Source organism: Schistocerca americana, chromosome 2 (genome assembly GCF_021461395.2).
Source record: "Schistocerca americana isolate TAMUIC-IGC-003095 chromosome 2, iqSchAmer2.1, whole genome shotgun sequence".
In the NCBI taxonomy this organism is placed as follows: Eukaryota; Metazoa; Arthropoda; class Insecta; order Orthoptera; family Acrididae; genus Schistocerca; species Schistocerca americana.
Genome location: NC_060120.1, coordinates 773798743 through 773823785, shown reverse-complemented (window position 1 = coordinate 773823785; position 25043 = coordinate 773798743). Strand labels below are relative to the sequence as shown.

General features: G+C 39.6%; 1 protein-coding gene across 2 annotated transcripts in view; it reads right to left on the bottom strand.

Annotated features, from left to right (window-relative positions):
* The window catches only part of LOC124595168, a 236997-nt gene that overhangs the window by 121704 nt on the left and 90250 nt on the right, over window positions 1–25043 (bottom strand). For both annotated transcript variants that reach the window (XM_047133780.1, XM_047133781.1), the window contains exon 5: window positions 17512–17732. In XM_047133780.1, the coding sequence (XP_046989736.1) occupies window positions 17512–17732 (221 nt within the window). The remainder of the gene's footprint in view (window positions 1–17511; window positions 17733–25043) is intronic.

The window sequence follows — 25043 nt, the reverse complement described above, 5'->3', positions numbered from 1 at the left end:
CAGTAAAGGACACTAAATAACAAAAAAACTTTCAGTCTGATTAAATTTTGTAAAAGTGATTTTGTGCCAAAAAGTCCGAAGGAAAACCTCTACCTGGGGCTATAATTATGGAAAAAGATAAACAGTTCCATAATGATTTGGTGTTACCAGAAATCAAATGTGTATTTTCTTATGGTTGGCTACACTGGTTCAAAACTAGTCATGGAATTCAGAAACTAGATGTAGGTGATGACTTACAATTGGCAGATCAAGATGCAGCTGAAGAACACAGAGACACTTCTTGTGGTTTGGTTAAACACTGTAACTTAACTGCCAAACAAATCTGCAATGCTGATGAAACTTTGATGTTGTTTATCTACTTCTAATTTGGCAGGTAAAGATGAAAAGTGCGGCAAAAGTTTTTTTAAGAAAATCACGGGTCAGTTGAAGAAATTGGGAAAAACGTGTGTTAAATTCATTCACATTGCCTCAGTCAAATTCAAGTCATGCCAGAGACAGAGGCGCAAGCAAGAAGCGAGCCATTACGTCGCTAGTGGGTTAGGTTGACAAGATGTCTGCCAAATAGGAAATAGGCAATCATCAGAAAAGAGGACGGAAAATAGAAGGAAGCAAGACAGGTATATTCATTAGCTCCAAAGCCATGTTGCAAGAAACCTATCTATTTCATACGAGCAAGAAGCGAGGGACTGACATAGCAGTTAACAGCCTGTTAAATGAACGTAGCAGAATAAGGAAGACACATTCAATCATTACAAACCGAACTTTGTACCATAGTCTCACGCTAGGTCCCTATGAATACTACACCTCTTGTCATGAGTCTATCATTGGGATCAATTGTATTCACAGCAATAGCACTCAATTCCATTATTACAATACTGCAGCGAACCTGTCATAGATGCTCCAGCACAGTCTATGCACTAGCCGAAGATGTACTCAAGATGATGGCGTTCAATGGATGAAATTCATGCTGCTCGCCACCTACCATCTGCTGATGGCTGTCTTAACTACCGACACCAGGTACATCATGAATGGATCATCAAGGGTCATCGTAGAATTCAAAGTGGGATCACGTACACTCTGCAGCCAGTGCAAAAGAACCACTTCGTACTGGGCAGCCGCCACCAAAAATTTCGAATGGTTTTACAGAGCTTCTTGTCTTCAAGAGCTTATCAATTCAGATTGCTCAGTGGTGGATTTTCAAACAAAATTAATATTGAAGATACTATTTTTAGACCCGCTTTGGTATGGAATAAACTTTGGCCGGCTACTCTTTGGAAGTGCTGACAAAACTCTGGTCAAACCCTATTGAAAATGATGCTGTTGTTAAATAGTTAGATGTTGCTCAAAATTAAATACGAAATTTTCCATGAGATGAAGTTTTGGACCTATAGAAACTGACAATCAACTTGTAGTCGAAGAAATATCAGAGCAACTAACAGTGGAAAGTATGATACAGCAACAACAAACTCAACATTGCCATCTACCTGGAATGAAGCAGCTGCTGCTATTGATACAAAGATATGCTCACAGTAACAAATCATACAACACTACATAAATTTTTAATTTGTGTACTATATATAGAAGCTTTGGGGGAAAAAACGAGGCTTTATGTCTTGGTCAAGTTAATAAAATATAGAAATGCTACATGTGTTGTTGTATAGAACATACACAGTATTGGACTACAGTATAATACTGTATCACTGAAGCACAAAATGTACGATAAATACTAGATGGTCGGTCACCCATTGTTCACATTGTGTGTCACACTCCGTACACTGCTATTTTTAGAAGACACTCAGTAATCCGGCACTGTCAAGGTCCTGAAGGTACTGGATTAGTGAGTTTCTACTGTACTAATTATTAGAGCTTCTGTTTGTTCCATGCATGTATGGAGCACAGGAAAAATGACTGTTTAAATGGCACTGTGAACATTGCAATTAATTTAATCTTGTCCTCACAATCCCTAAAGGAGCAACACATATGGGATTATAACATGCTAATACATTGATAATTTGAAGCTGGTACTTTAAATTTTGTGAGTAAATCTTTCTTGATAGTTCGTGTCTATCTTCAAACGTTTGTCAACTCAGTTTCTTTAGCATTTCCATGAGACACTCCCACAGGTCAAAAAACCCTGTGCTCCATTTCTCTGTATACAGTCAACATCCCATGTTAGTTCTATTTGGTAAAAGTCTCTCACACTTGGGAAATTTCCTAAGATGGGCTGCACAAGTGATTTGCAAGCAACCTCCTTTGTAGATTGAGTGTGTTTCCTCAGTATTCTACAAATGAACTGAAGTCTGCCACATGCTTTATCTATGACTGAGCCCAAGTGATCATTTCATTTCATATCCTTACAAAGAATGACACCTATATATGTGTTGAGTGATTCCTATTGACTTATTGGCACAGTAATCATATGATACTGTGTTTTTCCTTCTGGTGAACTGCAAACTTTTATGTTTCAAAACATTTAAACAAGTTTCTAATCTTAGCACCACTTTGAAATCTATTCCAAGATTTGGCTGAATATTTATGCAGCTTTTCTCAGAATATTTAATTATAGATAACTCCATCATCTGCTAGCAGATAAGAGGTTACAATTAATAGTGTCTGCATAGTCATTAACATAAAATGGACAGCAAGGTTCCAACATAGCTTCTGGGACACACTTGCAGTTAATTTGATGACTCTCCATCCAAGACATCAAGCTGCTTCCTTGGGCTATGGTCTAATATACTACACGTGGATGTCAAGGCTATTGGACAGTAGGTTTATGGATCAATTCTGCTATTCCTCTTCTGAACAAGTGTGATCAGTGCTTTCTTCCAACTACTGGGTACGTTTCATTAGAGGGGTCTATGGCAGATTATGGTTAAAAGAGGGGCTAACTCAGCTGCCAATTCAATATTATAGGAATTCAACCGTGACCTGGGGCTCTTTTTTAAATTTGACATATCTGCTGTTTCTGAGCTCCACTTAGACTAATATCTACATCACTGATCTCTGCAGTGGTGCATACGACTGGGTTTTTCTTGCTAAAGAAATATTTTGAAATGGTGTTCATTTCTGCTTTTGCTTTGCTATTCTCTGTTTCAGTTCCTGTCTGATCTACATGTGTCTGGACACTTGACTTTGGTGCCACTAACAACCTTTACTCACGATCAGAATTTCATACAGTTTTATGGGAGACCCTTCCCAAATTTTCTACTACAGTTGTCACGTAAGGCTTTACTCATTGTCCTCAACAGCCAAATGCATTTTATTCAGCATCTTCCTATTTGTAGCCCTGCACTTTATTTTACACTTATTATGAAGTATTCTATTTCTTTAGAAGTTTCTTTACAGCAACTCTACACCGTGAAGGGTCCCTCCCATCACGAACTGTTCTATTAGATACATATCTATACATATTAAGTGCATGGTTAATTATTATTCTAAACCTGAGCCACAGTTTGTTCACATGCTTCTCTCCAGGGCTCAATATTTCAACTTTCTCATTGAGATAAGACACTACTGCCCCTTTACCTAGTTTGCTGAAAATAGAAATCCTTTTACTTGTTCTAATTGCCCTTTGTACTTTGGTAACCATTGTTGCGACAACTGACTCACGGTCACTGCTAACAGTTTCAACATTGACATCTCAAAGAAGTATATAAATGGAAATGCCGTGTGGCTAGGGCCTCCTGTCGGGTAGACCGTTCGCCTGGTGCAAGTCTTTCGAGTTGACGCCACTTCGGCGGCTTGCATGTCAATGGGGATGAAATAATGATGAAAGACACACAACACCCAGTCATCACGAGGCAGAGAATATCCCTGGCCCCGCCGGAAATCGAACCCGGCACCCCGTGCGCGGGAAGCGAGAATGCTACCGCAAGACCACGAGCTGCGGACATCTCAAAGAGGTAAGTTCTATTTACTGCTGTTACAGCGAATATATTTCTATCATGAGAGCGCTACCAAAAAATTTACTCTGGATAGTTCTCATAGAAGGATTTTAGTAATGTTTTGTATGACATCTTGTCATGTCCACAACTTACAAAACTGTGATTTTTCCAACTGATTGTTGATAACAGCATGACATAATTTTCAGTTAGATCTGGTCAGTCTGGCGGTCGATAGAAGGATCCGATTGTAAGTTTATGCTCACTCCTGATACTGAGTCTTGCCCAGACACACTCATATGAGTTGGGTTTTTTGTCTACTGCGTCAAATACACCACTTTCATCTACCTCAGCTTATCCTTTTGAGAGGTGTTTAAAAGTTTCACAATAAATCTCACTCCCATTAATTTTGGGTTTTAATCCTGTACCATATGCCATATCAGCTAATAACAATATTTCTGCAGTCTAACAATGGGAAATCCAGGATGGAATGTAACAATATGAGAGAAGGAAAGTTGCTACTCACCATACAGTGGAGATGCTGAGTCGTGATAGGCACAATAAAAAGATTCACACAATCATAGCTTTCGACCATTAAGGCCTTTGTCAGCAGTATACACACACACACACACACACACACACACACACGACTCAGCATCTCCACTGTATGGTGAGTAGCAACTTTCCTTCTATGGTACTGTTTCATTCTGCAGTCTGTTACTTATGTTTTGGGGTACAGCCTCAACACTTAGCATTGATATATGGTAGATCAGGGCTTCACAACATACGTGCTCGCGGAGCAAGCTGTGAGCAGCAAGGCGCGAGCATGGAGCAGCGCAAGCACGTTACCCCCACTACCGGACCAGAGCGGAGAGTGGGGAGAGTCACATGGGGCACACAACAGCTGTCGCCAGTCAATGTAAATTCGCGGCCACCTGCAGGGATATCACTCACGAATTATTACTGTGACAAATAAAACAAATAAAGGAGAATGTACATGTGCCACATAATTTTATTAGCTTAGTGTATGCCTCTACATTTGTATTAATTTGTGATCTGTTACACAATAAAAGGTGTCACTGAAGTGTGGGATTCTCGGTTATCTTGTACTTTTTGCCCTTTACAATTGCGTCTATGTTCGGAGTAATTGTTCTTGTGCATTATAGGTGCAGCTTGCAGTTTAAATTTCGATCAGACAAGTCGTTTCTCAGGTGCGTCTTGTTACATTTCATTGCAGAGAACAGTTGTTCACAAACATACGTGGAACCGAACATTGATATTATTGTAGCCGCCAGTTTGTGCAAATGAGGAAATCTATCCTGAGGGAAGTGTCTGTAGAATTCCAAAATGTTTTCTTGTTCTGAAATTAGTCTCTGTATTCTCTGTCACACTGCAGGTCAATAATTTGTAGTTGCAGCTCAGGACGAATCTCTTCAATATTCGCTGAATATGGAGAAGAGAAAAGATCAAAATCACTGTCTAGTGCTGTCAGATCTTGAAAGAGTTGATCAAATTCTTCCTTAAGGGCAACTAAACTATGTGAATAACGTTCACAGTCTTTGTGAACATCTTGCATGGATGATAATTTAGGAAAATGAGCTAGATTTCCTGTTTCCAGCTGACTCACCCAAAGTGTCAATTTCATTTTAAAAGCTCGTATTCGATCTATGAAATGAGTAATTAGCAGATCTTTACCTTGTAGTGAAATGTTCAAAGCATTCAGATGGCTAGATAAATCTGCTAAGAACGCGAGATCACATTTCCATGAAGGCTTTTTCAATTCAGGAACACACATGTTATTTATTTCCATGAACATATTTATCTCATCTAATAGGCAAAAAAATCGATTTAATAATTCGCCACGACTAAGCCAGCAGACCTCGCTGTAATAAGGCAGACTACCATACTGGCTTTCTACATCCTCAAGAAAGCTTTTAAATTGCCTGTGTTGTAGCCCATGCTTCCTTTTATAATTGGTTGTACGAACAACAACTCTCGTCACATTTTTAGAGTGATACTCTTTGCACATAAGTATTCCTGGTGGATCACACAGTGAACGCCCCTTATTTCATCCGGCACGGTCAGTTTTTGCATTTTCTCCTTCAACAGCGCAACGAAACCTGATTTTTTCCCTGTCATAGCTGGTGCATCGTCTGTAGACACTGAAACTAAAGAATTCCACGACAAATATTTCCAACACTTTCTTCAACACTACTTAAAATATCACCTCCGGTTGTAGTGTTCTTCACGGCTACTACATCGAGGAGCTCCTCCCTCACCTGAAGATCTCTATTAACACCTGTAATAAATATGGCAAGCTGCGCTGTTCCAGTGGTATCAACAAATTCGTCCAGAGCTAGAGAATACGCCATAAAATCTTTACAGATATTTGCAAGCTGGCTCTGGACGTCGTCTGCCATGTCCTCTATGCGACGCGTAATGGTCATGTTAGATAATGGCACAATCCGAAACTGTTCAACTTGAGATGGACACAAATGTTCCGCTGCAACTACCAAACATTCTTTTATTAAATCGCCATCAGTGAAGGGGCGCAGGGATTTTGCTAAAAGCAAAGCAATTTTGTAACTCACTCTGAGAGCTGCCTCAGTTGATTTTTCTTCGTCGTCCAGATCTTCTTTGGATAGCTTCCTTTTAAGTTTAATAACTTCCTGTGCACGATCTGGTCCATCACATTTTCCACTTCCATAGTCTTTCGTGTGGTATGACATATAATGTCGTTGCAAATTAAATTTCCTAAAAGAATTCAGCGTTTTGTGACATACTAAACATTTTGCAACACAATCTTTTTCTGTAAACAGATACAATTCCTCCCAATGGGGGTTGAACTGTGAAAGCATGGTTGGGGTTACACAACGGCGACTTGACATGATTCTTAACCAGTGAAGTGACTGTTAGAGCTGATCGTAGTACTTTAAACGTTACACAGTCGGCGCGAATTCAATAAGCACGCTGCTGCCCTATTCAAATGTGTGCGCGCATTTCCCCTCCCTCCCTACTCCACGACCTTGCACGTGCTCGCGAGCACGTGCCTAAGCAGACGCGAGTACTCGCGCTCAAAGCCGGCCAGTTGTTAAGCCCTGTGGTAGATGCTATTTCAGCACTGCGTTGTTCATTACAGATGATGGAAACAATAAATACGAAGATGTGACAATTATGTCATTTCACACAAATAATTTTTTCAAAAGATAAATGGGATCAAAAACAAGATTCCCATTTACAGAATTATAATGCTAGTTACCAGGAAAGAGAACTGTTGCAGCATACGCCTAGGTATGAAGAGGCAAACCACACTGGCGACATCACAAATTATGAACTTCCAAATCTTTTAGCACATTACTCTGGGAAGAAAATATCTGATCTGTGCTGTAAATAGCAAACATTGTGATCCAACCCATCTAACTGTAGTTGCTAGTGGATTACAGTGGACCTCTCTGCAGACCTCCCACTACCTGAAATATAACTAGACGTAACATGTAGGAATGCACCACTGATGTCTGTCACCTCACCCTATGTCTATCCTGGAATTTCAATACTACGCAATGTCTTGTTTATCATTCATGCATAACTCTATAGTCTAAGTGAGTGGCAAGGTACCTCTCTCTATCCTGCAACAATACTGAATAGTTGTACGTCACGTTGTCACATGTGCAATTCTCCTCACAATGTACAAGAAAATCTCTGATTTTACCAGTGTGGCTGATCCACTGGGCCATCTGCCCAATATTTAATGTTGATCTTCCTTCTTGTTGTGTATTTTACCAGAGTTACATGTACCTATAAAAGATATGAAATTATCACAGCTTTCATGCATGCCATTTTAATATTTTTACTGTGGCTTCATCATTTTGTTTGCTAGTATGATTTTTCCTGGCAAATTTGAAACAACTGTATGCTTCAAATTAATGAAGGGAACAGGAACTCCTCACTGCCAGATTTAGTGGCAATTTACAAACTACGCAAAATGCTATGCCTTGTCCAGTCTCTGATTAAGGGATCAGTTTTATCTGATTTGGATCTAAACAAAACCGTTGAATACTCGAAGATCAATAAATAAATTATGGTACATAGCATGAGTTCAAGGTGCAAAATACATACAACCTGGATCAGGATAACTAAATGATTGAGAGTTAGACACAAAAAGGGCTGGTCATCTCACTTCACCATTACCCTGCATACCCAATATGTCCATGACATCAACAAGTGTGCAATTCAGTACTGAATTTCTTCATGCACTTTCTGTTAATGAGGAGTACTGAGTTTACTTTGGATGACTGCAACAGCCTGATCACTTTTCTGCTCACCTTCTCTATTGGCATTCTTCTGCATATTAGAGATATTACAGTGGAAAACCAAACAGAAGGCACAGTTAAGTTTATTCTCTGGTTGGCTGCTGCTATGGTAGCTCTTTTGTAAACAACTGGTTGTCAATCACTAGGTTATTCTGACACTGATACAGGCCACACAACCTCAGAGCACTACTGGCTAATGCAAAATTATGAGATATACTGAGTTTAACTAATTTTAAAGAGTTATTTCAATTTTCAGTAGTTTAATCACAGCTGATCAGAGCCTCATAAAGAACAAATAATCTTTGGAGTTTCCTAACACTGTCTTGAATAATAGGTAAAAAAACTGGTGTTAACAAAAAAAAAAAAAGCCTTTAGAAACTGCTTCACCAAAGATCAAAGAACACTTCCAACTTTTGACAACTGTACACATGAGAAACAAATAAGTAACAGCAAAACTGAAACTGGTAAAAAACTCACTCTTGAAGGAAACATATTGGATTTCCTGGCAAGAAATAGGTGCAAATTTTTTGATTCAGTAAATTTGTATGGTAGGATCCATAATAATAATAATAATAATAATAATCATAATAATGCTGTTGTACTGTTGATTTTGCTTTAGTGTTCGAAGTTTGAAAGAAATTTTTGCTTAGCATGAGCAATAAGAAAATTATTTGAAACTACCAGTAAATTATTCAACTCTGAAGAGAATGTTGAAGATCTCTCGAATGAATCCAGACATGTTGTGGCCCATGTGCTATGTATATTTGTCTTGTGGAAGGTCGAGGATTGAACTGATGTTTATTCACTAACAGTATTGGTAAGTTCCACTGAAGTTAAAGAAACCAGCACCTCAAACTGTCCTAGGCCCTAATCTCAAGCGACAAGCAAAAGCTTGAGAAAATCAAAACAAGTGTAAGGAGAGCTAATTTTCTTAAATAATTTGAAACTAACATCTTACCTGTCAAGAAGTCAATTCTACATAAAATAAGTCTATTTAACAGAGATATCTCTCCTGATGGTTGCTGATTATGAAGGCACCAAATAGATAATAGACTAGGACTCAAATACAAAAAAGGCTTCTGAAACTGCTTCATCAAAGATCACAAAACAGTTACAACTTCTGACCACTCTCGCTTCGATCAACAGTTTATCACAGGTGTACATAACAACGAAATGTACCACATGCCTGTAAAATGGCACAGACTGTCTTCATCTATAGGAAAGGTTGCAGAACAGATATGCAGAACTGTAGACCCTCTGACAGACATCAATATACGGTAGAATTGCAGAATATTTGTTGTGTTCATGTATGACAACTTTCCTGGAGACAAAGCAACTGTTCTTTAAGAACCCGCTCGGTTTACAGAAATACCATTTATGTAAAACTGAAATTGCTCTATTCATTTACAAATCCAGACAGCAGCAGATAGGAGAGTTCAGATTGATGCTGTGTTTCTTAACTTCCAGAAAACCTTCCATATGGCTAGTATACAAAATAAATATGCACCTAACATCCAAACCAAAATGCAATTGGATTTGCTAGTAAACAGAATTCAGTCGTGGCGCTATCAGAAGTGAAAGCAGTATAAACTGTTCCTCTAGAGAGAAGTAGGACCACTACTGTCTGTGGTATGACAAACCTGTCAGTGATCAGTCAGTTGAATCAATCACAACTGTCAAGTATTTTCGAAGTATCTCTCCAGCTCAATTAACATGGAACAACCACATAAATCTAGACACAGGGCAAGCAAATGACAGACTATGGAGTTCCTGACAAAAGCCTCACTCAATCAGTTTTTGAGCATCATTCGACAGTCTGTGACTTTTATCAATCTGACTGAACAGAGGAAATGGAGATGATTCTAAGAAAAGTACATTTCTTCATGAGTTCTTTAGCCAGTGTGCAAATGTCGCAGAACTGTTCAAAGATGTGCCATTGGGGAAACTACAAGAAAGATAGAGTATGCCAAAGAACTTTAATCCCAAAAATCCAAAGCTCACATTGCACAAGAATCATGATGATAAAATTAGACATTTTAGCTAAAGAGGTGACACCAATGTTCCTTCTAATATATCACCTGCAGCTGGAATAAGAGGCGAGGAAATTTACCAAGTATAATATGTAACCCCACTACGCATAAAGATGACTTACACATTAGCTATAACAATGAATAAATTACACAGTTTGCTTATATGCCAGTAAGCAGCTGCCCTCATTCAAAATTATTCACTGTTGATGTATGGGAAGTAGTTGAAATATTTTTTTTTTCTGGAACACCTAAAACTGATTTGCATACTTCCAACCATTAAGCAGCTGCTGCTCAGATAACAAGGTACAATATTGCTATGGCAGTGCTTCTCTACAAAAGTGTACCAGATTTGAAAGGCAGTTATTCCATCCTGTACCAATAAGTCTGAACTGCTTCAGTTTGTATGAATGACAACAGTCTGCTGGTATGCTTTATCTCTGGTATTCCTTGTCATCTGTCAGTGCCAGAAGAAAAACAGTAACGTGTGCCAGAAGAAAGTGAGATAGTGTTCACTTGATGAAAGGAAAATTAGGGTTTAGTGTCTTTCACTGACAATGTCGTTATAGAAACTTGACTTGGAGAAGGGAACAGGTTTTTATTTATTTATACATTATTTTATTATTTCTGAGGGATGCGAAGCTGAGGGTTGGTGGGGAAAAGGGAGGAGGAGGGGGGGAGGGAGGGAGGGAGGGATAGAGAGAGAGAGAGAGAGAGAGAGAGAGAGAGAGAGAGAGAGAGAGAGAGAGATTGGGGGGGAAAGGGGGGGGGGGAATCAGCTGTGCCCTTCATTCCAGCATTTGCCATAAGCAATTGTGGAAAATCCAAATCTGGATGCCCAAGCACGAATTTCAACAGTCATCTTCCTGAACAAAGTCCATTGTCTCACAACCATTCCAACTTGCTCGGTTTCACTTTATGAAATAATTTGCAATACTTGCCTTTAGTGATGCTTAAAGTAGATATACAAAAGAAACAGCAAATGTTTGTGTACCCATCATTTGCTTACTAGACTAAAAAAGTGATTAGCGCTCTACAGAAAATTAAAGCCAAGATCTCTTCACAAAACGAAGGCATGATAATAATAATAATAATAATAATAATAAAACAACTGTTTTTAAACCAATCGAATTCTTTTCAGTTTGGTGTGCTCTATAGTTTTTTGTACCTTCTTCCTTCGAGTTGTCAATATTTTACTTATTATATATTAGTTACTGTGGTAAAACAGGACATCAACAGTTCTTTAGTTGTCAGAATAACCTTATGTTTTGCTACCACATTATTTCATTATTTACTTCCCGTTACAAAATAATGGAAGTTTCAAAATAACACAACTCAAGTTTTAACTACACTTAAAACAGTGCAAATGTTAATGGAAAGAAGCCAGAAGATTCGACAGCAAATTGGAACACCATGTTTTACTAAAATAGCGTTTACAATTTTTCAATTATATGTGACAATGTCATGAACAGTAGTGATCCACTTACAGGTGACTGTATAAACACTAGTGACTGGAGATCAATTCTGACCTTAGTTCAGATACTGAACTTAGTTTAAGAAACTGCTCTGTTGTGTAACACTAAACTTGAACCTACTGGATGATATTAACTTTTGATCTAAATTAGCATGAAACAATCCTGGCAACACCTGTAAACACATTTATCAACATGATTAGTGTGCTTCAACCAAATATAGTATTTATTGTAAAGATGCTGTGCTGTAAAGATGGAGGAAAGTAAACAGAAAAATCTCATAATTCTCCACAGTCATACAAGATTTACTGCTTTCTGCAATGAAACTGATGACATTACCACAACCAACATTAGGAATGGAGCATGTTGCCATTGACTTAAATTCATTCAATACAAGGACAAATCATCACTGGAAAAATTTATATTAATATGATATTAAATATCAAGAATAGTGTCAAGAAAGTATTTGAGCAGACAAGGTACAATTTCAAAACACCTTTCACAATTACGTAATTACATGAGTCATGTAAGCATAACAAAAACAGTGTCAAAACTGTTCAAGGCTGAAATACATAAAACTACACATAATAATTTTGTCAGCTTACTGTTACAAAAAGTGCACAGAAACTAACTGCAGCCTGAAAATCGTGCTTTATTCCAACACTTATGGTGTGGAGTTTCATGAAGAAGTTGTACACAGTGGTTTGCATACATTTTAATATGCTCAGATTACCTTTGGAGACAAATATTCTGCATAAATGGTAGTTTGTAATATTCATTACAATCTCGTTCATTTTCTGTTCTGATACAGATTTAAATAATATTGAAGGCACCAGTTATTTGCACCAGTAAATGAGATGGAGATGAAGGAGAGAATATTTATGTTGAGTTAGTAAGAACAATATTGTAAGTTAACTGTGACATCTAATTACAGGCAGACGTGCAACATGCGAGCCTAGTTTCTGTAACAGAACCTACAGTTTCAAATCACACAAAGTAAGTTATCTACGTTAAACACCACTGCCAATACGAAAATACACTGTATGCTCATGGAAAATGAAATAAGAATGTTAACACTGAAAACAGATACATTAAAGAACTAGAACCAAAAGAAATAGAAATGAAACCAGCTTTTCAAAATACCATTTTGTAAATTTATCTCAATTTTTAAACTGTTTTCATATAAAAGGCATGTTCAGAATGTAAGTACACTTTGACCGTAATCGGTAAGAAATACCACCAAGTGCGAGCCACATGCTGTGATTTGCTTCATATTTGCAGAAGCAGCAGGACCTGCCAAATTTTTTTGAGAATCTGAACGGTTTACGGTGAGCTTGTTATAAACAGAAAGATTGTATTTAAATGGTGTAGGGAGCTTAGTGGAGGCAGAACAAAGGTTTGTGACAAACAGAGAAATGGAAGACTGTCCATTTTGGCTGATGTGTTGGGGGGGGGGGGGGGGGGGGGAGGGGGGGGGGGGGGAATAACAATAATAATAATAATAATAATAAAGGAAACTCTTCATGAAGACCACGGATTGACAGTGGATGATATTTCTGTGATGTTCCCACAATTCTCCAAAACTCTCTTACACGAGACACTTAAGAAACACTGAGATACCGAAAACTGTGAGCAAGATTGGTCCCAAAACAGCTGACGGGGCATAACATGAAAAATAGAGTCCATAGCACCACATACTTTCTTGAGTGACTTGAATTGGATGGCGAGGATTTTCTGACCACTACTGACTGTAGATGAAATGAGGGTGACCCAGTACAAGCCTGAGACAAAATGAAAAGTCATCACAATGGCGCCACACCAATTCCTTATCTGCTAAAAAATTCAGAACCATGATTTCGGGCAAACATCATAGCTTCAGTGTTTAGGGATGGCATTTTATTGGTGGAATTTCTGCCTTGTGGGGCCACCATCAAAGCACAATGATACTGAGAGACCCTAAAAGAATTTAAAAAGAGAATTCAAAACAAAAGTAAGAGAAAGTTGATGAGAGGAGTGTGCTTGTTGCATGACAAAACATGCACTCACACAGCCTTAGCCAACAAAGGGCTCTTGGACTTATTTGGATGGGATGTTTTACCCGTTGAAATATCGGCAGTCGTCAAGGACGTTGCATGGCTGCATTCCTATTCAGTTTTTTAAACATTTTACACACCAGGACAAACTCAAGTTTCACATATTTAGTAAGTATACAATTTGTTCACAACAGTCTTTGCTATTTTTGTGTCCGATCCAGTACACGACATTTCTGGGTGGAGCATGAGACCACTCTATAGCAAAATGCTCAGCTACTGATACCACATTGACTGGTTTCGAGGAAACATGTTGGAACGTTAGAGTTAAAGCTGTTCACTAATCTGTCACAAATGCCTAATTCAGACAGTCTCTTTTATTATGTGCTGCAAGTTGCAGTGATTTCTTCTCTTATTTGGAAGGGAGCCACACATGACCTCAGGTCCAGAGTATATGTTGGTAAACCCATAAAAAAATCTGACATCCTGGAAACACTTCCCACATGATGGCACATAAATGACAAACAATACGAGGTTCATCATTACCCTGCAGAAAGCCAAAATCTTGTTTCAATATGTGGAAGCAAGGAGAGGAAATGTCTTCTAGAATGTCACAACAGTAATTGATGCCTATGTTTCCACAAAAAGCAAATGTCCCTGTAACACTGAACAGCAGATTGGACACCACTCAATAAAGAGGTAAAGCAGTTTCTGTAGTTCAGTAAACGAAGTCAGCTTATCAACACTAGAACGGCAGAGTTTCAACAATCCTACAATGGCAGAAAGGGGTCATTTTGACCCCACATAAAATATTTTCATATTTTACTAACACAAGTACTTTTAAAGTGTTTGTTAATCCATAATTTATTTCTAGTAATCACAACAATTATTTACAATTAAAAATAATAATTACTAATTTCTTTGAACAACAAAGTATCATACAAATTTTTTGTTGCTACTGCTACAAGTTTCTTAACTATAGATTTTTATTTATTAAATATTCATACAAATTCTGGACACATTTAGTAAATTTGGTTCATTTTGCTCTCAAATGTGTTTTACAAACAGCTCTGTATTACTTTTCAAAGTCATTTGCAGCTTGCTAAATGCACTTACCTCAGGTGATTTCTGTTTTGCGCGCACATTTTCTGCACATGGTTTTGTGGCACTTTACAAAGTTTTTGCTGGTCTTGTTGCCTTTGCAGAGGCTGATCTGGCGCTTTCTACGCGATTTCAGCCCCATATCCTCTTCCTTTGCCTGATGTTCTCGCTCTTTCGTTCCCTTGAATTCATTTGCCAGTTGAAATAAGAACGTCTTCCTTTGCTTTTTCTTGTCCATTACTATGTTATAGATGACCCATGCATTTATTGCCGCCATGTCCCGTATGTTGTAGAAGACATGCACTGTCCATCTCCTACATGCAACCTTCATAGTACATTTACATTTGATCAACCACGTCCACCCCGTACTTTGTTACATTGTAGAACATTACGGTTTCAGGTTTTTTCTTCCCTTCCTTGCTTCAGCATGCAGTGTCGTCATAAGAGTGACATTTTTATTCTTCTTTCCTTGGTATACAGTCAAGGTGCAGCCTATGTTGCCACTATTGTGCAGTATTGTGGTGGATTGTATTTCAGCATTCAGCTTCCTTACTTTATCGGGGATTTCACAGTGGATCTTGTTCATTGTACCACCTAATGAAGTTTTCTTTTCTTTCAGATTTTTTAGCAAGTTGAAGAGACATAAAGAAGTTGTCTGTGGTCACATTTCTTCATTGATTTACAAGTGGCTCCATAAGATGCAGAACGAAGTACTCCCCAAGTGGTTGTTTCTCTCCGTGAGTGTCCTCTTTGCCGAGGTACGGGAAAACATTACATATATATTTTGTTGTTACATCCACAGCCAACCAGAATTTGAGATTATATTTGTCTGGTATGTTGGACATGAATTGAGTAAACCTGCATCTTGCTTTACTTGGTACCAGCTGCTTGCCAATGATTATATTTTCTCCAGGGCAGTAAGCACAAATACTGTTTTCAATGAACTTTCCCCAAATCTCAGATACAAGAGTGAATTTGTTGGCTGCCAGGCGTTCAGCACGGATTGATTTTTAATCAAAATGCATAAATCTGAGAAGCTCCAGAAATGTGTCCCTCAGCATAATGTCCTTGATAAAAGCAGGCCCCCAAGAGTGCGACCAGATATCATCAACAGGCATACCTCTTGTGCACAATACACCCCGAACATACACGATGGCTATCAGTTTCTCCCGTTCCTCAAGTGACACAGTCCACTCATTGTTTTTTAGTAATTTTCGTGCATCTGATTCTGTGTACTTCTTCATGAGATGTTGCATTGTTTCATCAAAAATAAGACTGTTGCATTGTTTCATCAAAAATAAGACTGAAGGCCCTGATGACAGAGCTGTCTATTCATTGGCAAGCATAAGCAGAGCGATCTCCTCTCTCCTTTACAACATTCACAGCTGACCGCCTTCCAGAAGATGAATAATTTCCAATCCCCCACATGGTTCCATCCCTTGCAATCACCTTTGTAGAAGCTTCCAACTGTACCTGCAGTGGTGAAAGAGGTGATGATTGACGCATATCAGCATCTGAATGCTCTCCCACTAATTGTCCCTTGTTCACCATATCTTCATCTTCACTTGTGTCAGGTACATAATCATCATCTTCATCAGTGAAGACAATTTCCGATTCAACTTCGTAATTCTCTAAGAGATGTAACACTTCTTCATCAGAAAGCCCATGTTTACGATACACACTCAAAAACATGTTTCACGGACAAAAACTGCCCGAGTGACAACATAAGCTGAGGCCGACTGGAATGTACATGTGTCAAGTTGCAACAATGAGGGGCAGCTGCCCTGCATTACTGCTCACTGTAGCCACTGTATTGTTGGATAATTTACTTATGTTCAGAAGGGAAATTACAGCGGGGTCAAATTGACCCCTTCCACCGTTCTAGGTATACTGAATGAAATGGCGAAGAAAATTAAAATATTTTGTAAATACTAAAACATCTTCAGAAAGAGGAGAAAAAATTAGAAAAAGTCATAATTTCATTAACAAAGTAAGTAAATTGGATATGACAATGAACGTAAAACGTATGACAGAGGTCATTTTGACCCCTTCTACCGTTCTAGTGTTACCGAGATTAGAAAAAACAACAATGTGCTTCACTGTTGTTCCACACAGTGTCTAAAGGCAACTAAAAGGATTTCTTGATAAAAATCTTTCCACTTTCCAATGTCTTGCACAATCATAATTTTGTATACAAGTCAATGTAGCACAAGCTGACTAAAAAAAAAAAAAAAAAAACCACAGAGACATTCACCTTAAGTAATTAACGGAAACCAAAGAAGCCCTAATTTGGCTACGTGAATAGGGATTTGAATACCATTCCTTCCAAACATGTCCACTGCCGTAACTACTGTACTGTCTTTCAGTATCACCCTCTAGCCTGGAGCAACAGTACTTGCACTTAGATGGGGGTGTGAATGAAATGCAATTACCAATTTACCGAATTCAAAAAATATTTAGATTGTGTAGACTTGTTATGGACTGGACCAATATGATATATCAACTGGTAAACCTTACGCTGCCTCAGCTGTTGTATCTCCCTAACACCCCCCCCCCCCCCCCCCTTCGCCTTGTCAGTGGTGCTGTGTAAATTCAAGCCCATTTTGTTTTATCCTATAACTGGATGCAGTGTGAAAGCACATGATATTTTTTATTGTTGCAATAAATAATATATACATCCTCCTCACCCTGCCTCTTGTCCCACGTGCTGCTCCCCTACCAAAAGAGGTAGTTTTCTGCGACTCTGAATTTATGTGGTTAACAGCAGGTTGAACTTCAGATGCAGTAGTAGTAGTGCTCTCAGATGGTGTTGTAGATGGAGCAGAGGATGGAGACAAACTAGTGTAACAATGATCCATACGTATTGTTTCCTTCAGCTTTGATGCGTCTTCATCCACTGATAACATATCTGGAAACAACATACAGGCAAAATTACATAAATATTCAAGTTTGTTAAACCAATAAGAAATGAATGGCTGCAACTAAGAATTTTGAGAAGAAAAAAAAAAGAAATCTTACTAAGCAGAAACATTACTCTAGCATTAAAAATGTGGCAGCACACAGTAGTGTCCCGAGATATAAAATATGGTACACAATGGTGCTTGGCTCTTAATCCCATTATTTTAATTTATTTTCAGGAATAATGGAAAAATTCACATAGAAATGTTCTAATTGATACTGCAAGCCATGCTTCACTACTGTGGCTCGCTGTAACAAAATTCACACACAATTCTTAAGATAACGGTATGATAAATTACGTGCAAATTATTTATCAGTGCTCATACAGGAGATGGGAAAAACTGTTTCAGCATAGGAGATAAGCAATGTAACAGTATTAACCGATACCCAGTAAATTGTCTCAGCATTAAAAATTCACAAAAATTTAAAGAAAAGTGAAAGATGATTTTCCACATGCCACATAGGCCTGCCTGTGCATCCAACCACACCCTACCCCAGTCCTGTCAAGACACATTTAACATGGTCAAAGGCAAGGCCAACCATGTAGGCAGTATAATCACCATATGCCTACACTGCCTTAATTTTTCCACAGCCTTTTACGTGGGTACAACCACCAGAAAGCTGTACATTTGTTTGAATAGCCCTTGTCAAACTGTGGCCAAGAGCAAATTTGATCACTCAATGACAGAACATGCCTGACTCCAATGGTTGGTTTACAACCCATGTAATTTTTATCCTTCCTAAACACTATCTTTTTTGATTGATGTAGACGAGAATTGTCCTTAAGGCCCTTTGGTCTTGAGAACTTCCTTGTCTCAGTCTCTGCCCCTATCACACAGATTTGCCCATCCCTGCCACTTCATTCCACACAACTACTCTCAGTCTTGTTTGTCCATGAACTCCCCCTTTGTTTTACCTCCTCCCCCCCCCCCACTCCTACAGCCCACTGTGTACCCCATTCAAATTCCCCTACCTGTGTTAGGCCTGGCTTGTGTGCTTTCTGGTGTTACTGTATATTATTAAAAAGTTTAGCAATGATTTCAATCTACATAGTGAATGGAATATAATATAAAGGGACAGATAAAACAATTTAATCACCAAATAACAGTAGTAGCTACACACAAGGCAGTTAGGGAAATGTGCAAGCTTTTGGAACCAGTGGATACAACTTTTGTCAGAAGAGTTGAAGATAAAGGAGGAGGGAAGAGGGAAAAGGACTGGCAATTATTAAGAAATGGAACGAGTTAAGGAAAAGTCACCCAGAATCCCGGGTCAGGGGAGACCTACAGGACAGTACGAGAAGGAAAGACCGACTGTTGGAGATTGCAAAGAATGAGATTTGAAAACCTGAGGGAACAAAGATGTAAGATAAGGTAACAAGCACGACAGAGATTACTGAAAAACTGTTGTGCATGAGTTGGTATCAGTGGAAAGCTAAGTGCAATATACTTGGTAAACAGATGTAGTAGCGGGAGTTAGCAGGTCAGGAAATAAAAGATACAGAGAACTAAAAGGGAGTAAAGAAAAGGAATAGTTGGTGAAAAGAAATGCTGAGACCAAAAAAAATTAATCTAACATAAATTCAGGCCAGGTGGATGGCAAGAACCAAGCACATGTTGTAATGGCAGTTCCCAACTGCAGCATTCAGAGAAACTGGTGTTAGTGTGTGTGTTGCCCATGTTCATTCATCCTAACTGATAACTTGATGGTAGTTACACCAATATAGAAGGCCAAGCAGTGTTTACGTATCAGTTGATACATGACATGTTTTACAGGTGGCTCTCTGATAGGAACTGTCAGGCCAGTTACAGGGTGGTGTAGGTGGTGGTAGGAAGGTTTGTAGGGCAAGTCTTACAGTGGGGATGGTCACAGGGGTAGGACCCATAGGGTAGGGAAATGGGTGCAGAAGGGGCACAGGGTGTAACAGCTACTCTAGGTGTGGTGGGCAAACCATCAGACAGAATGGGCCTAATTTCAGGGCATGATTTTAGAGTGTCAAACACACTTGCTGAAGTAGCTGCTCAATGCATTCATGACCAGGATAGGATCAAGGGATAAGAAGTTTGCAAAGTTGTTTTTGGAGGGATAAGCAGTGCCAAGATTGGATGTGATGGCCCAGGAAGTCTGCTTTCGAACTAGGCAGGTGGGATAAATATATCTAGTGAAGGGTGAGGTCAGAATGGGTGTGTATTGCTGTAAAGAGTCTGCATCTGAACATATCAGTTTACCTTGAATGCCAAGGTTGTATGGGAGGGAACATTTGGCATCGAAAGGATGTCAACTGTCAAAATGCAAGTATTGTTGTGTATTTGTATGTTTAATGGGAACAAAAGAGTGTAGCTGACCTTCAATGAGAATGAGGTCAACATCAAGGAATGTGAAATGGGATTTGGAACAGGACCTTGTAAAATTAGACTTTACGGCAATGATGGCATCACAGTATTTAAACCAAACTGGGGACTGAAGGTTTAAGGCTCCCAAGCAAGCACCATCCAAATGACCCATGAGAAGGTTGGCACAGAAAGGAGCCATTCTGGGTGCTACAACGATGCCCCTGATCTGCTTGTATGTCTGCCTGTCAAACGTAACGTGAGAGTTGGTAAGTATTAAGTTGATAAAGGTGAGCAGCAAGGACTTCATACATTTGGAATCAGGTGCGCACTGGTTGATGTAATGTTAGGCAGCAAACAGACCATGTATGTGGAGAATGCTGATACAGAGATAAGTAGCATCAAAGGTGACAAGCAAAGTATGTGGTGGGTGTGGGATAGGCACAGACTGCAGACAATCTAGGAAATGATACGTGTCCTTAATATAGGAGGGGATTGAAGCCAACCACTTTGGGATGGCCAGGATGATTGGGTTTGTGGTTCTTAGTAAGAAGGTAAAAGGTGGGCAGTGCGGATTTGGTGAGGTAAGAAGTTCTATGGATTGAGGTGTTAGTCCTTGTGAGGGGTCTGATATTTTAAGGAGGGACTGTAGTTCAGTTTGAACCACGGGATGGGATACTTATAGCAGATACTGTACGTAGAAGTATAGACCCTCGGTAATACAGGGTGATTCAAAAAGAATACCACAACTTTAAAAATGTGTATTTAATGAAAGAAACATAATATAACCTTCTGTTATACATCATTACAAAGAGTATTTAAAAAGGTTTTTTCTCACTCAAAAACAAGTTCAGAGATGTTCAATATGGCCCCCTCCAGACACACGAGCAATATCAACCCGATACTCCAACTCGTTCCACACTCTCTGTAGCATATCAGGCGTAACAGTTTGGATAGCTGCTGTTATTTCTCGTTTCAAATCATCAATGGTGGCTGGGAGAGGTGGCCGAAACACCATATCCTTAACATACCCCCATAAGAAAAAATCGCAGGGGGATCAGGGCTTCTTGGAGGCCAGTGATGAAGTGCTCTGTCACGGGCTGCCTGGCGGCCGATCCATCGCCTCGGGTATTGACGTTCAGGTTTCATAACTAACCTTTTTTGTAGGACTCTCCATACTGTTGATTGTGGAATTTGCTGCTCTCTGCTAGCTCTGCGAGTCGATTTTCCTGGACTGCGAACAAATGCTTGCTGGATGCGTGCTACATTTTCATCACTCGTTCTCGGCCGTCCAGAACTTTTCCCTTTGCACAAACACCCATTCTCTGTAAACTGTTTATACCAACGTTTAATACACCACCTATCAGGAGGTTTAACACCATACTTCGTTCGAAATGCACGCTGAACAACTGTCATCGATTCACTTCTGCCATACTCAATAACACAAAAAGCTTTCTGTTGAGCGGTCGCCATCTTAGCATCAACTGACGCTGACGCCTAGTCAACAGCGCCTCAAGCGAACAAATGTACGACTAAATGAAACTTTATAGCTCCCTTAATTCGCCGACAGATAGTGCTTAGCTCTGCCTTTTGTCGTTGCAGAGTTTTAAATTCCTAAAGTTGTGGTATTCTTTTTGAATCACCCTGTATAATCCCATCGATCAATCACCGCAGTGGTGGATTCCTTGTTTCCTGGAAGGATGATGATGGCATCGTCACTTTAAGAAATGAAAAGCCTGGAGTTCTATAAAGGACAGGTTAGCGTAATATTGTAGAAACCTGAGAAACAGTTCTGAACCATTGCTGGATGTTAGGAATTCTTTGAAGGCTTTTTAGGGGCGATTTGAAGGTAGTGTTGGTGTATCAAGTTGGCATCATGGCCAGAACTATTCCAGGCGGGGTTCAGTGTCAGGTTTGTAGTTGGAAAGGTTTTGAGATTGGGTTGCAAATGATACTTCCAGGTGACATTACGTGGCAAGGAAAGTAGGTCCTTAACCAAAGCATCATTATTAAATGGAAGTTTAGAAAAGTGAGACTCTTGGATAATACAGATAATTCAGGTTGGGGAGAGGTAATTAGATGAGAGGTTGGGAACAGTATACTGTTGTAACTGATTCCTGTGATCATGAGTTTCCATTGTTCTGGAAAGCTATGGTGAAAGCTGGGTAATGTGAAGGAGGTTAGCCAAGCTCTGTTTGTAAGAGAGGAACAGTGGTTGATGCTGCAGCTGTTTAGGGAGCTGGAGTGGGACAAGAATGGCAACACCACCATTGTGGTAGTCTAGGAGAAGGTAGGACAGCTTTTGGAGGTGACGTATGGCCTGTTGTCGCAGTTTGAAGTTGGCTTGGTGGATGATACCATCTAAGTAAACATGAGAGGCAGATAACCATGGGTTTTTGTAGGAGGAGAGAAGTCTGGTGGAGTGGAAATTGGCACATGTGGTTTACAGGCCACAGATTTGCCAGGTAAACGTAACAGATTGCTGTATTTGAACCTATAAGAGTGGGATTTACACCCAGAAATGGAGACTTTCAAAGTTAGGCCTTGGGGGGGGGGGGGGGGGGGGGGGGGTAGCTCCCAGGGGCAAGCAGGTTTCAAGACACAATATATGCAACCTTACATTAGATAGTGTAAAAGAATGTTTTAGAAACAACTGAGTATTATATGTGATGGGATTCATCATGGCAAAATAGGAGGGTATTAGTACTGGAGATGGTGGGAGTGGTGCAAAACGAGCAGAGGAGGAAAACTGAGAGAAAAACAAAAACAAGCACAGTAAAAAAATCAAAAAATTGAAGAATGTATAACATTTCAGAAAATTCCAACAAAAATTGTAAAGTCATTACTATATGGTAGAAAGAAATTTTGATAAGAGAAAATTACAACAAATCGCGACTTGGAAAGTTTGTAAAACAGATGTGAAAACAGACAAAACCTTAAAAACAGGGCAAACAGAGAGAGGAAGTAATTGGAGCAAAAAAACCTTTTGTGTTAGGGAACTGGAATAATGACACTTATCTCCATCAACAAAGTCCTGCAGTTACGTGTTCCTCACCTTTCCTTGGATGGTATCATCAACCAAGCCAACTTCAAATTGCAACTAGAGGCTGCTTTGGTTAAAGACTTACTTCCCTTCCCATGTAATGACAACTGTAAGTAACGCTTTGCAATCCAACCTCAAACTTTCCAATGACAAACCTGACACTGAACCCTTACTTGAACAGTTAGGACCACGATCCCAACTTTATCGACCACCACTACCTCAAAATCGCCCCTAACAAACCTTCCAGGAATTCCGAACATCCAACGTTTCATAGTATACGTTTTGCCAGGTGCAGCAGAGACAAAAATATCCAGCAATTCTTCACAACTCTTTCTCAGGGCCCTATAACATGACCCTAGTCTGTCCTCTGCAAACAGCAGGCTTTTCTGCCTTTAAAAGTGATGGCTCTATCACTATCATCCTGGTGATCAATCACTGTAATCCTAGCAGACACGGGATGAACCATTGCGATACTTGACTGATGAGAGTATTGAAGTGATGGTCTACGCCAGCTTTCTGGCATTTCTACGTATGGCATCTGCCATCAAGATCCGATACCTGTCGAACAGACTTAAAGTCCCACCTTAATATCTAGGACCCCCTTACAAGGACTAACAAGTCAATCCATAGAACTTCGTGCTCCACCCAAACCCCACACCCCCACCTACTACTACCTTCCTAAGACCCCTGGCTACCCAGAGTTGTTGGCTTCACTGCCCTCTCATATTAAGGATGCCAACCATTTCCTAGGTTGTCTGAAATCCATGCTCATTCCACTCCCATCACACACTTTCCTCATCACCTTTGATGCCACCTCTCTACATATCAAAATTTCCCGTACACATGGTCTGTCTGCTGCTTAACATTACATCAACCAGTGCACACCTGATTCCAAAACTGTGATGTTCTTGCTCCTCACCTTTATCAACTTTGTAGTTAACATCACTTACTATACTTTTGAGGGGCTGACATACAAACAGATCTGGGGCCTGACCATAGCAGCTTGGTTAGCTCCTTCCTATTAACTTTCTCATGGGTCAATTGGAGGATGCTTTCCTGGGATCTGTAAGTCTTTGGGCCCCAGCTTGGTTTAAATACTTAATGACATCTTTGCCATATGGTCTAATGGTGAGACTGCGACCTGTTAAAATTATTGGAATCTCAAAATACGTTATCCCAATTAAATTTCACTTGGTCGCCTTCCTAATCCCACACCACATGCCTTGATGTTGACCTCATCCTCACTCAAGGTCAGCTACACACTTATTTTCCCATTTAACATACAAACAGACAACAGTACTTACATTCTGATAGTTGCTACCCTTTCTACACCAAACATTCCCTCCCATACAACCCCGGCATTCAAGGCAAACTCATCTGTTCAGGTGCAGATTCTTTACGACAATACACCACCGTTCTCACCTCAACCTCCATTGGATCTAATTATCCCACCAACCTAGTTCAAAAGCAGATTTCCCAGGCCATTACAACCAATACTGGCACTGCTGATCCCTCAAGAAACAACTTAGTACATCTCCTGTCACTCGGCATTATATTTGTCATGAATGTACGAGGGTCATTCAATAATTAAAGAGACAAATTGGTCTAGGGAAAAAACTGTTAGTAGGGGAAGTTTGGTACTTTTATGGCTTTAAGTTGGCATCACTGGGATGAGCCCTGATCAACTGATGTATCAACACTGTTGTGAAGATGATGTGACTTACCAAACGAAAGCGCTGGCAGGTCGATAGGAACACAAACATACACACAAAATTCTAGCTTTCGCAACCAACGGTTGCCTCATCAGGATAGAGGGAAGGAGAGGGAAAGACGAAAGGATGTGGGTTTTAAGGGAGAGGGTAAGGAGTCATTCCAATCCCGGGAGCGG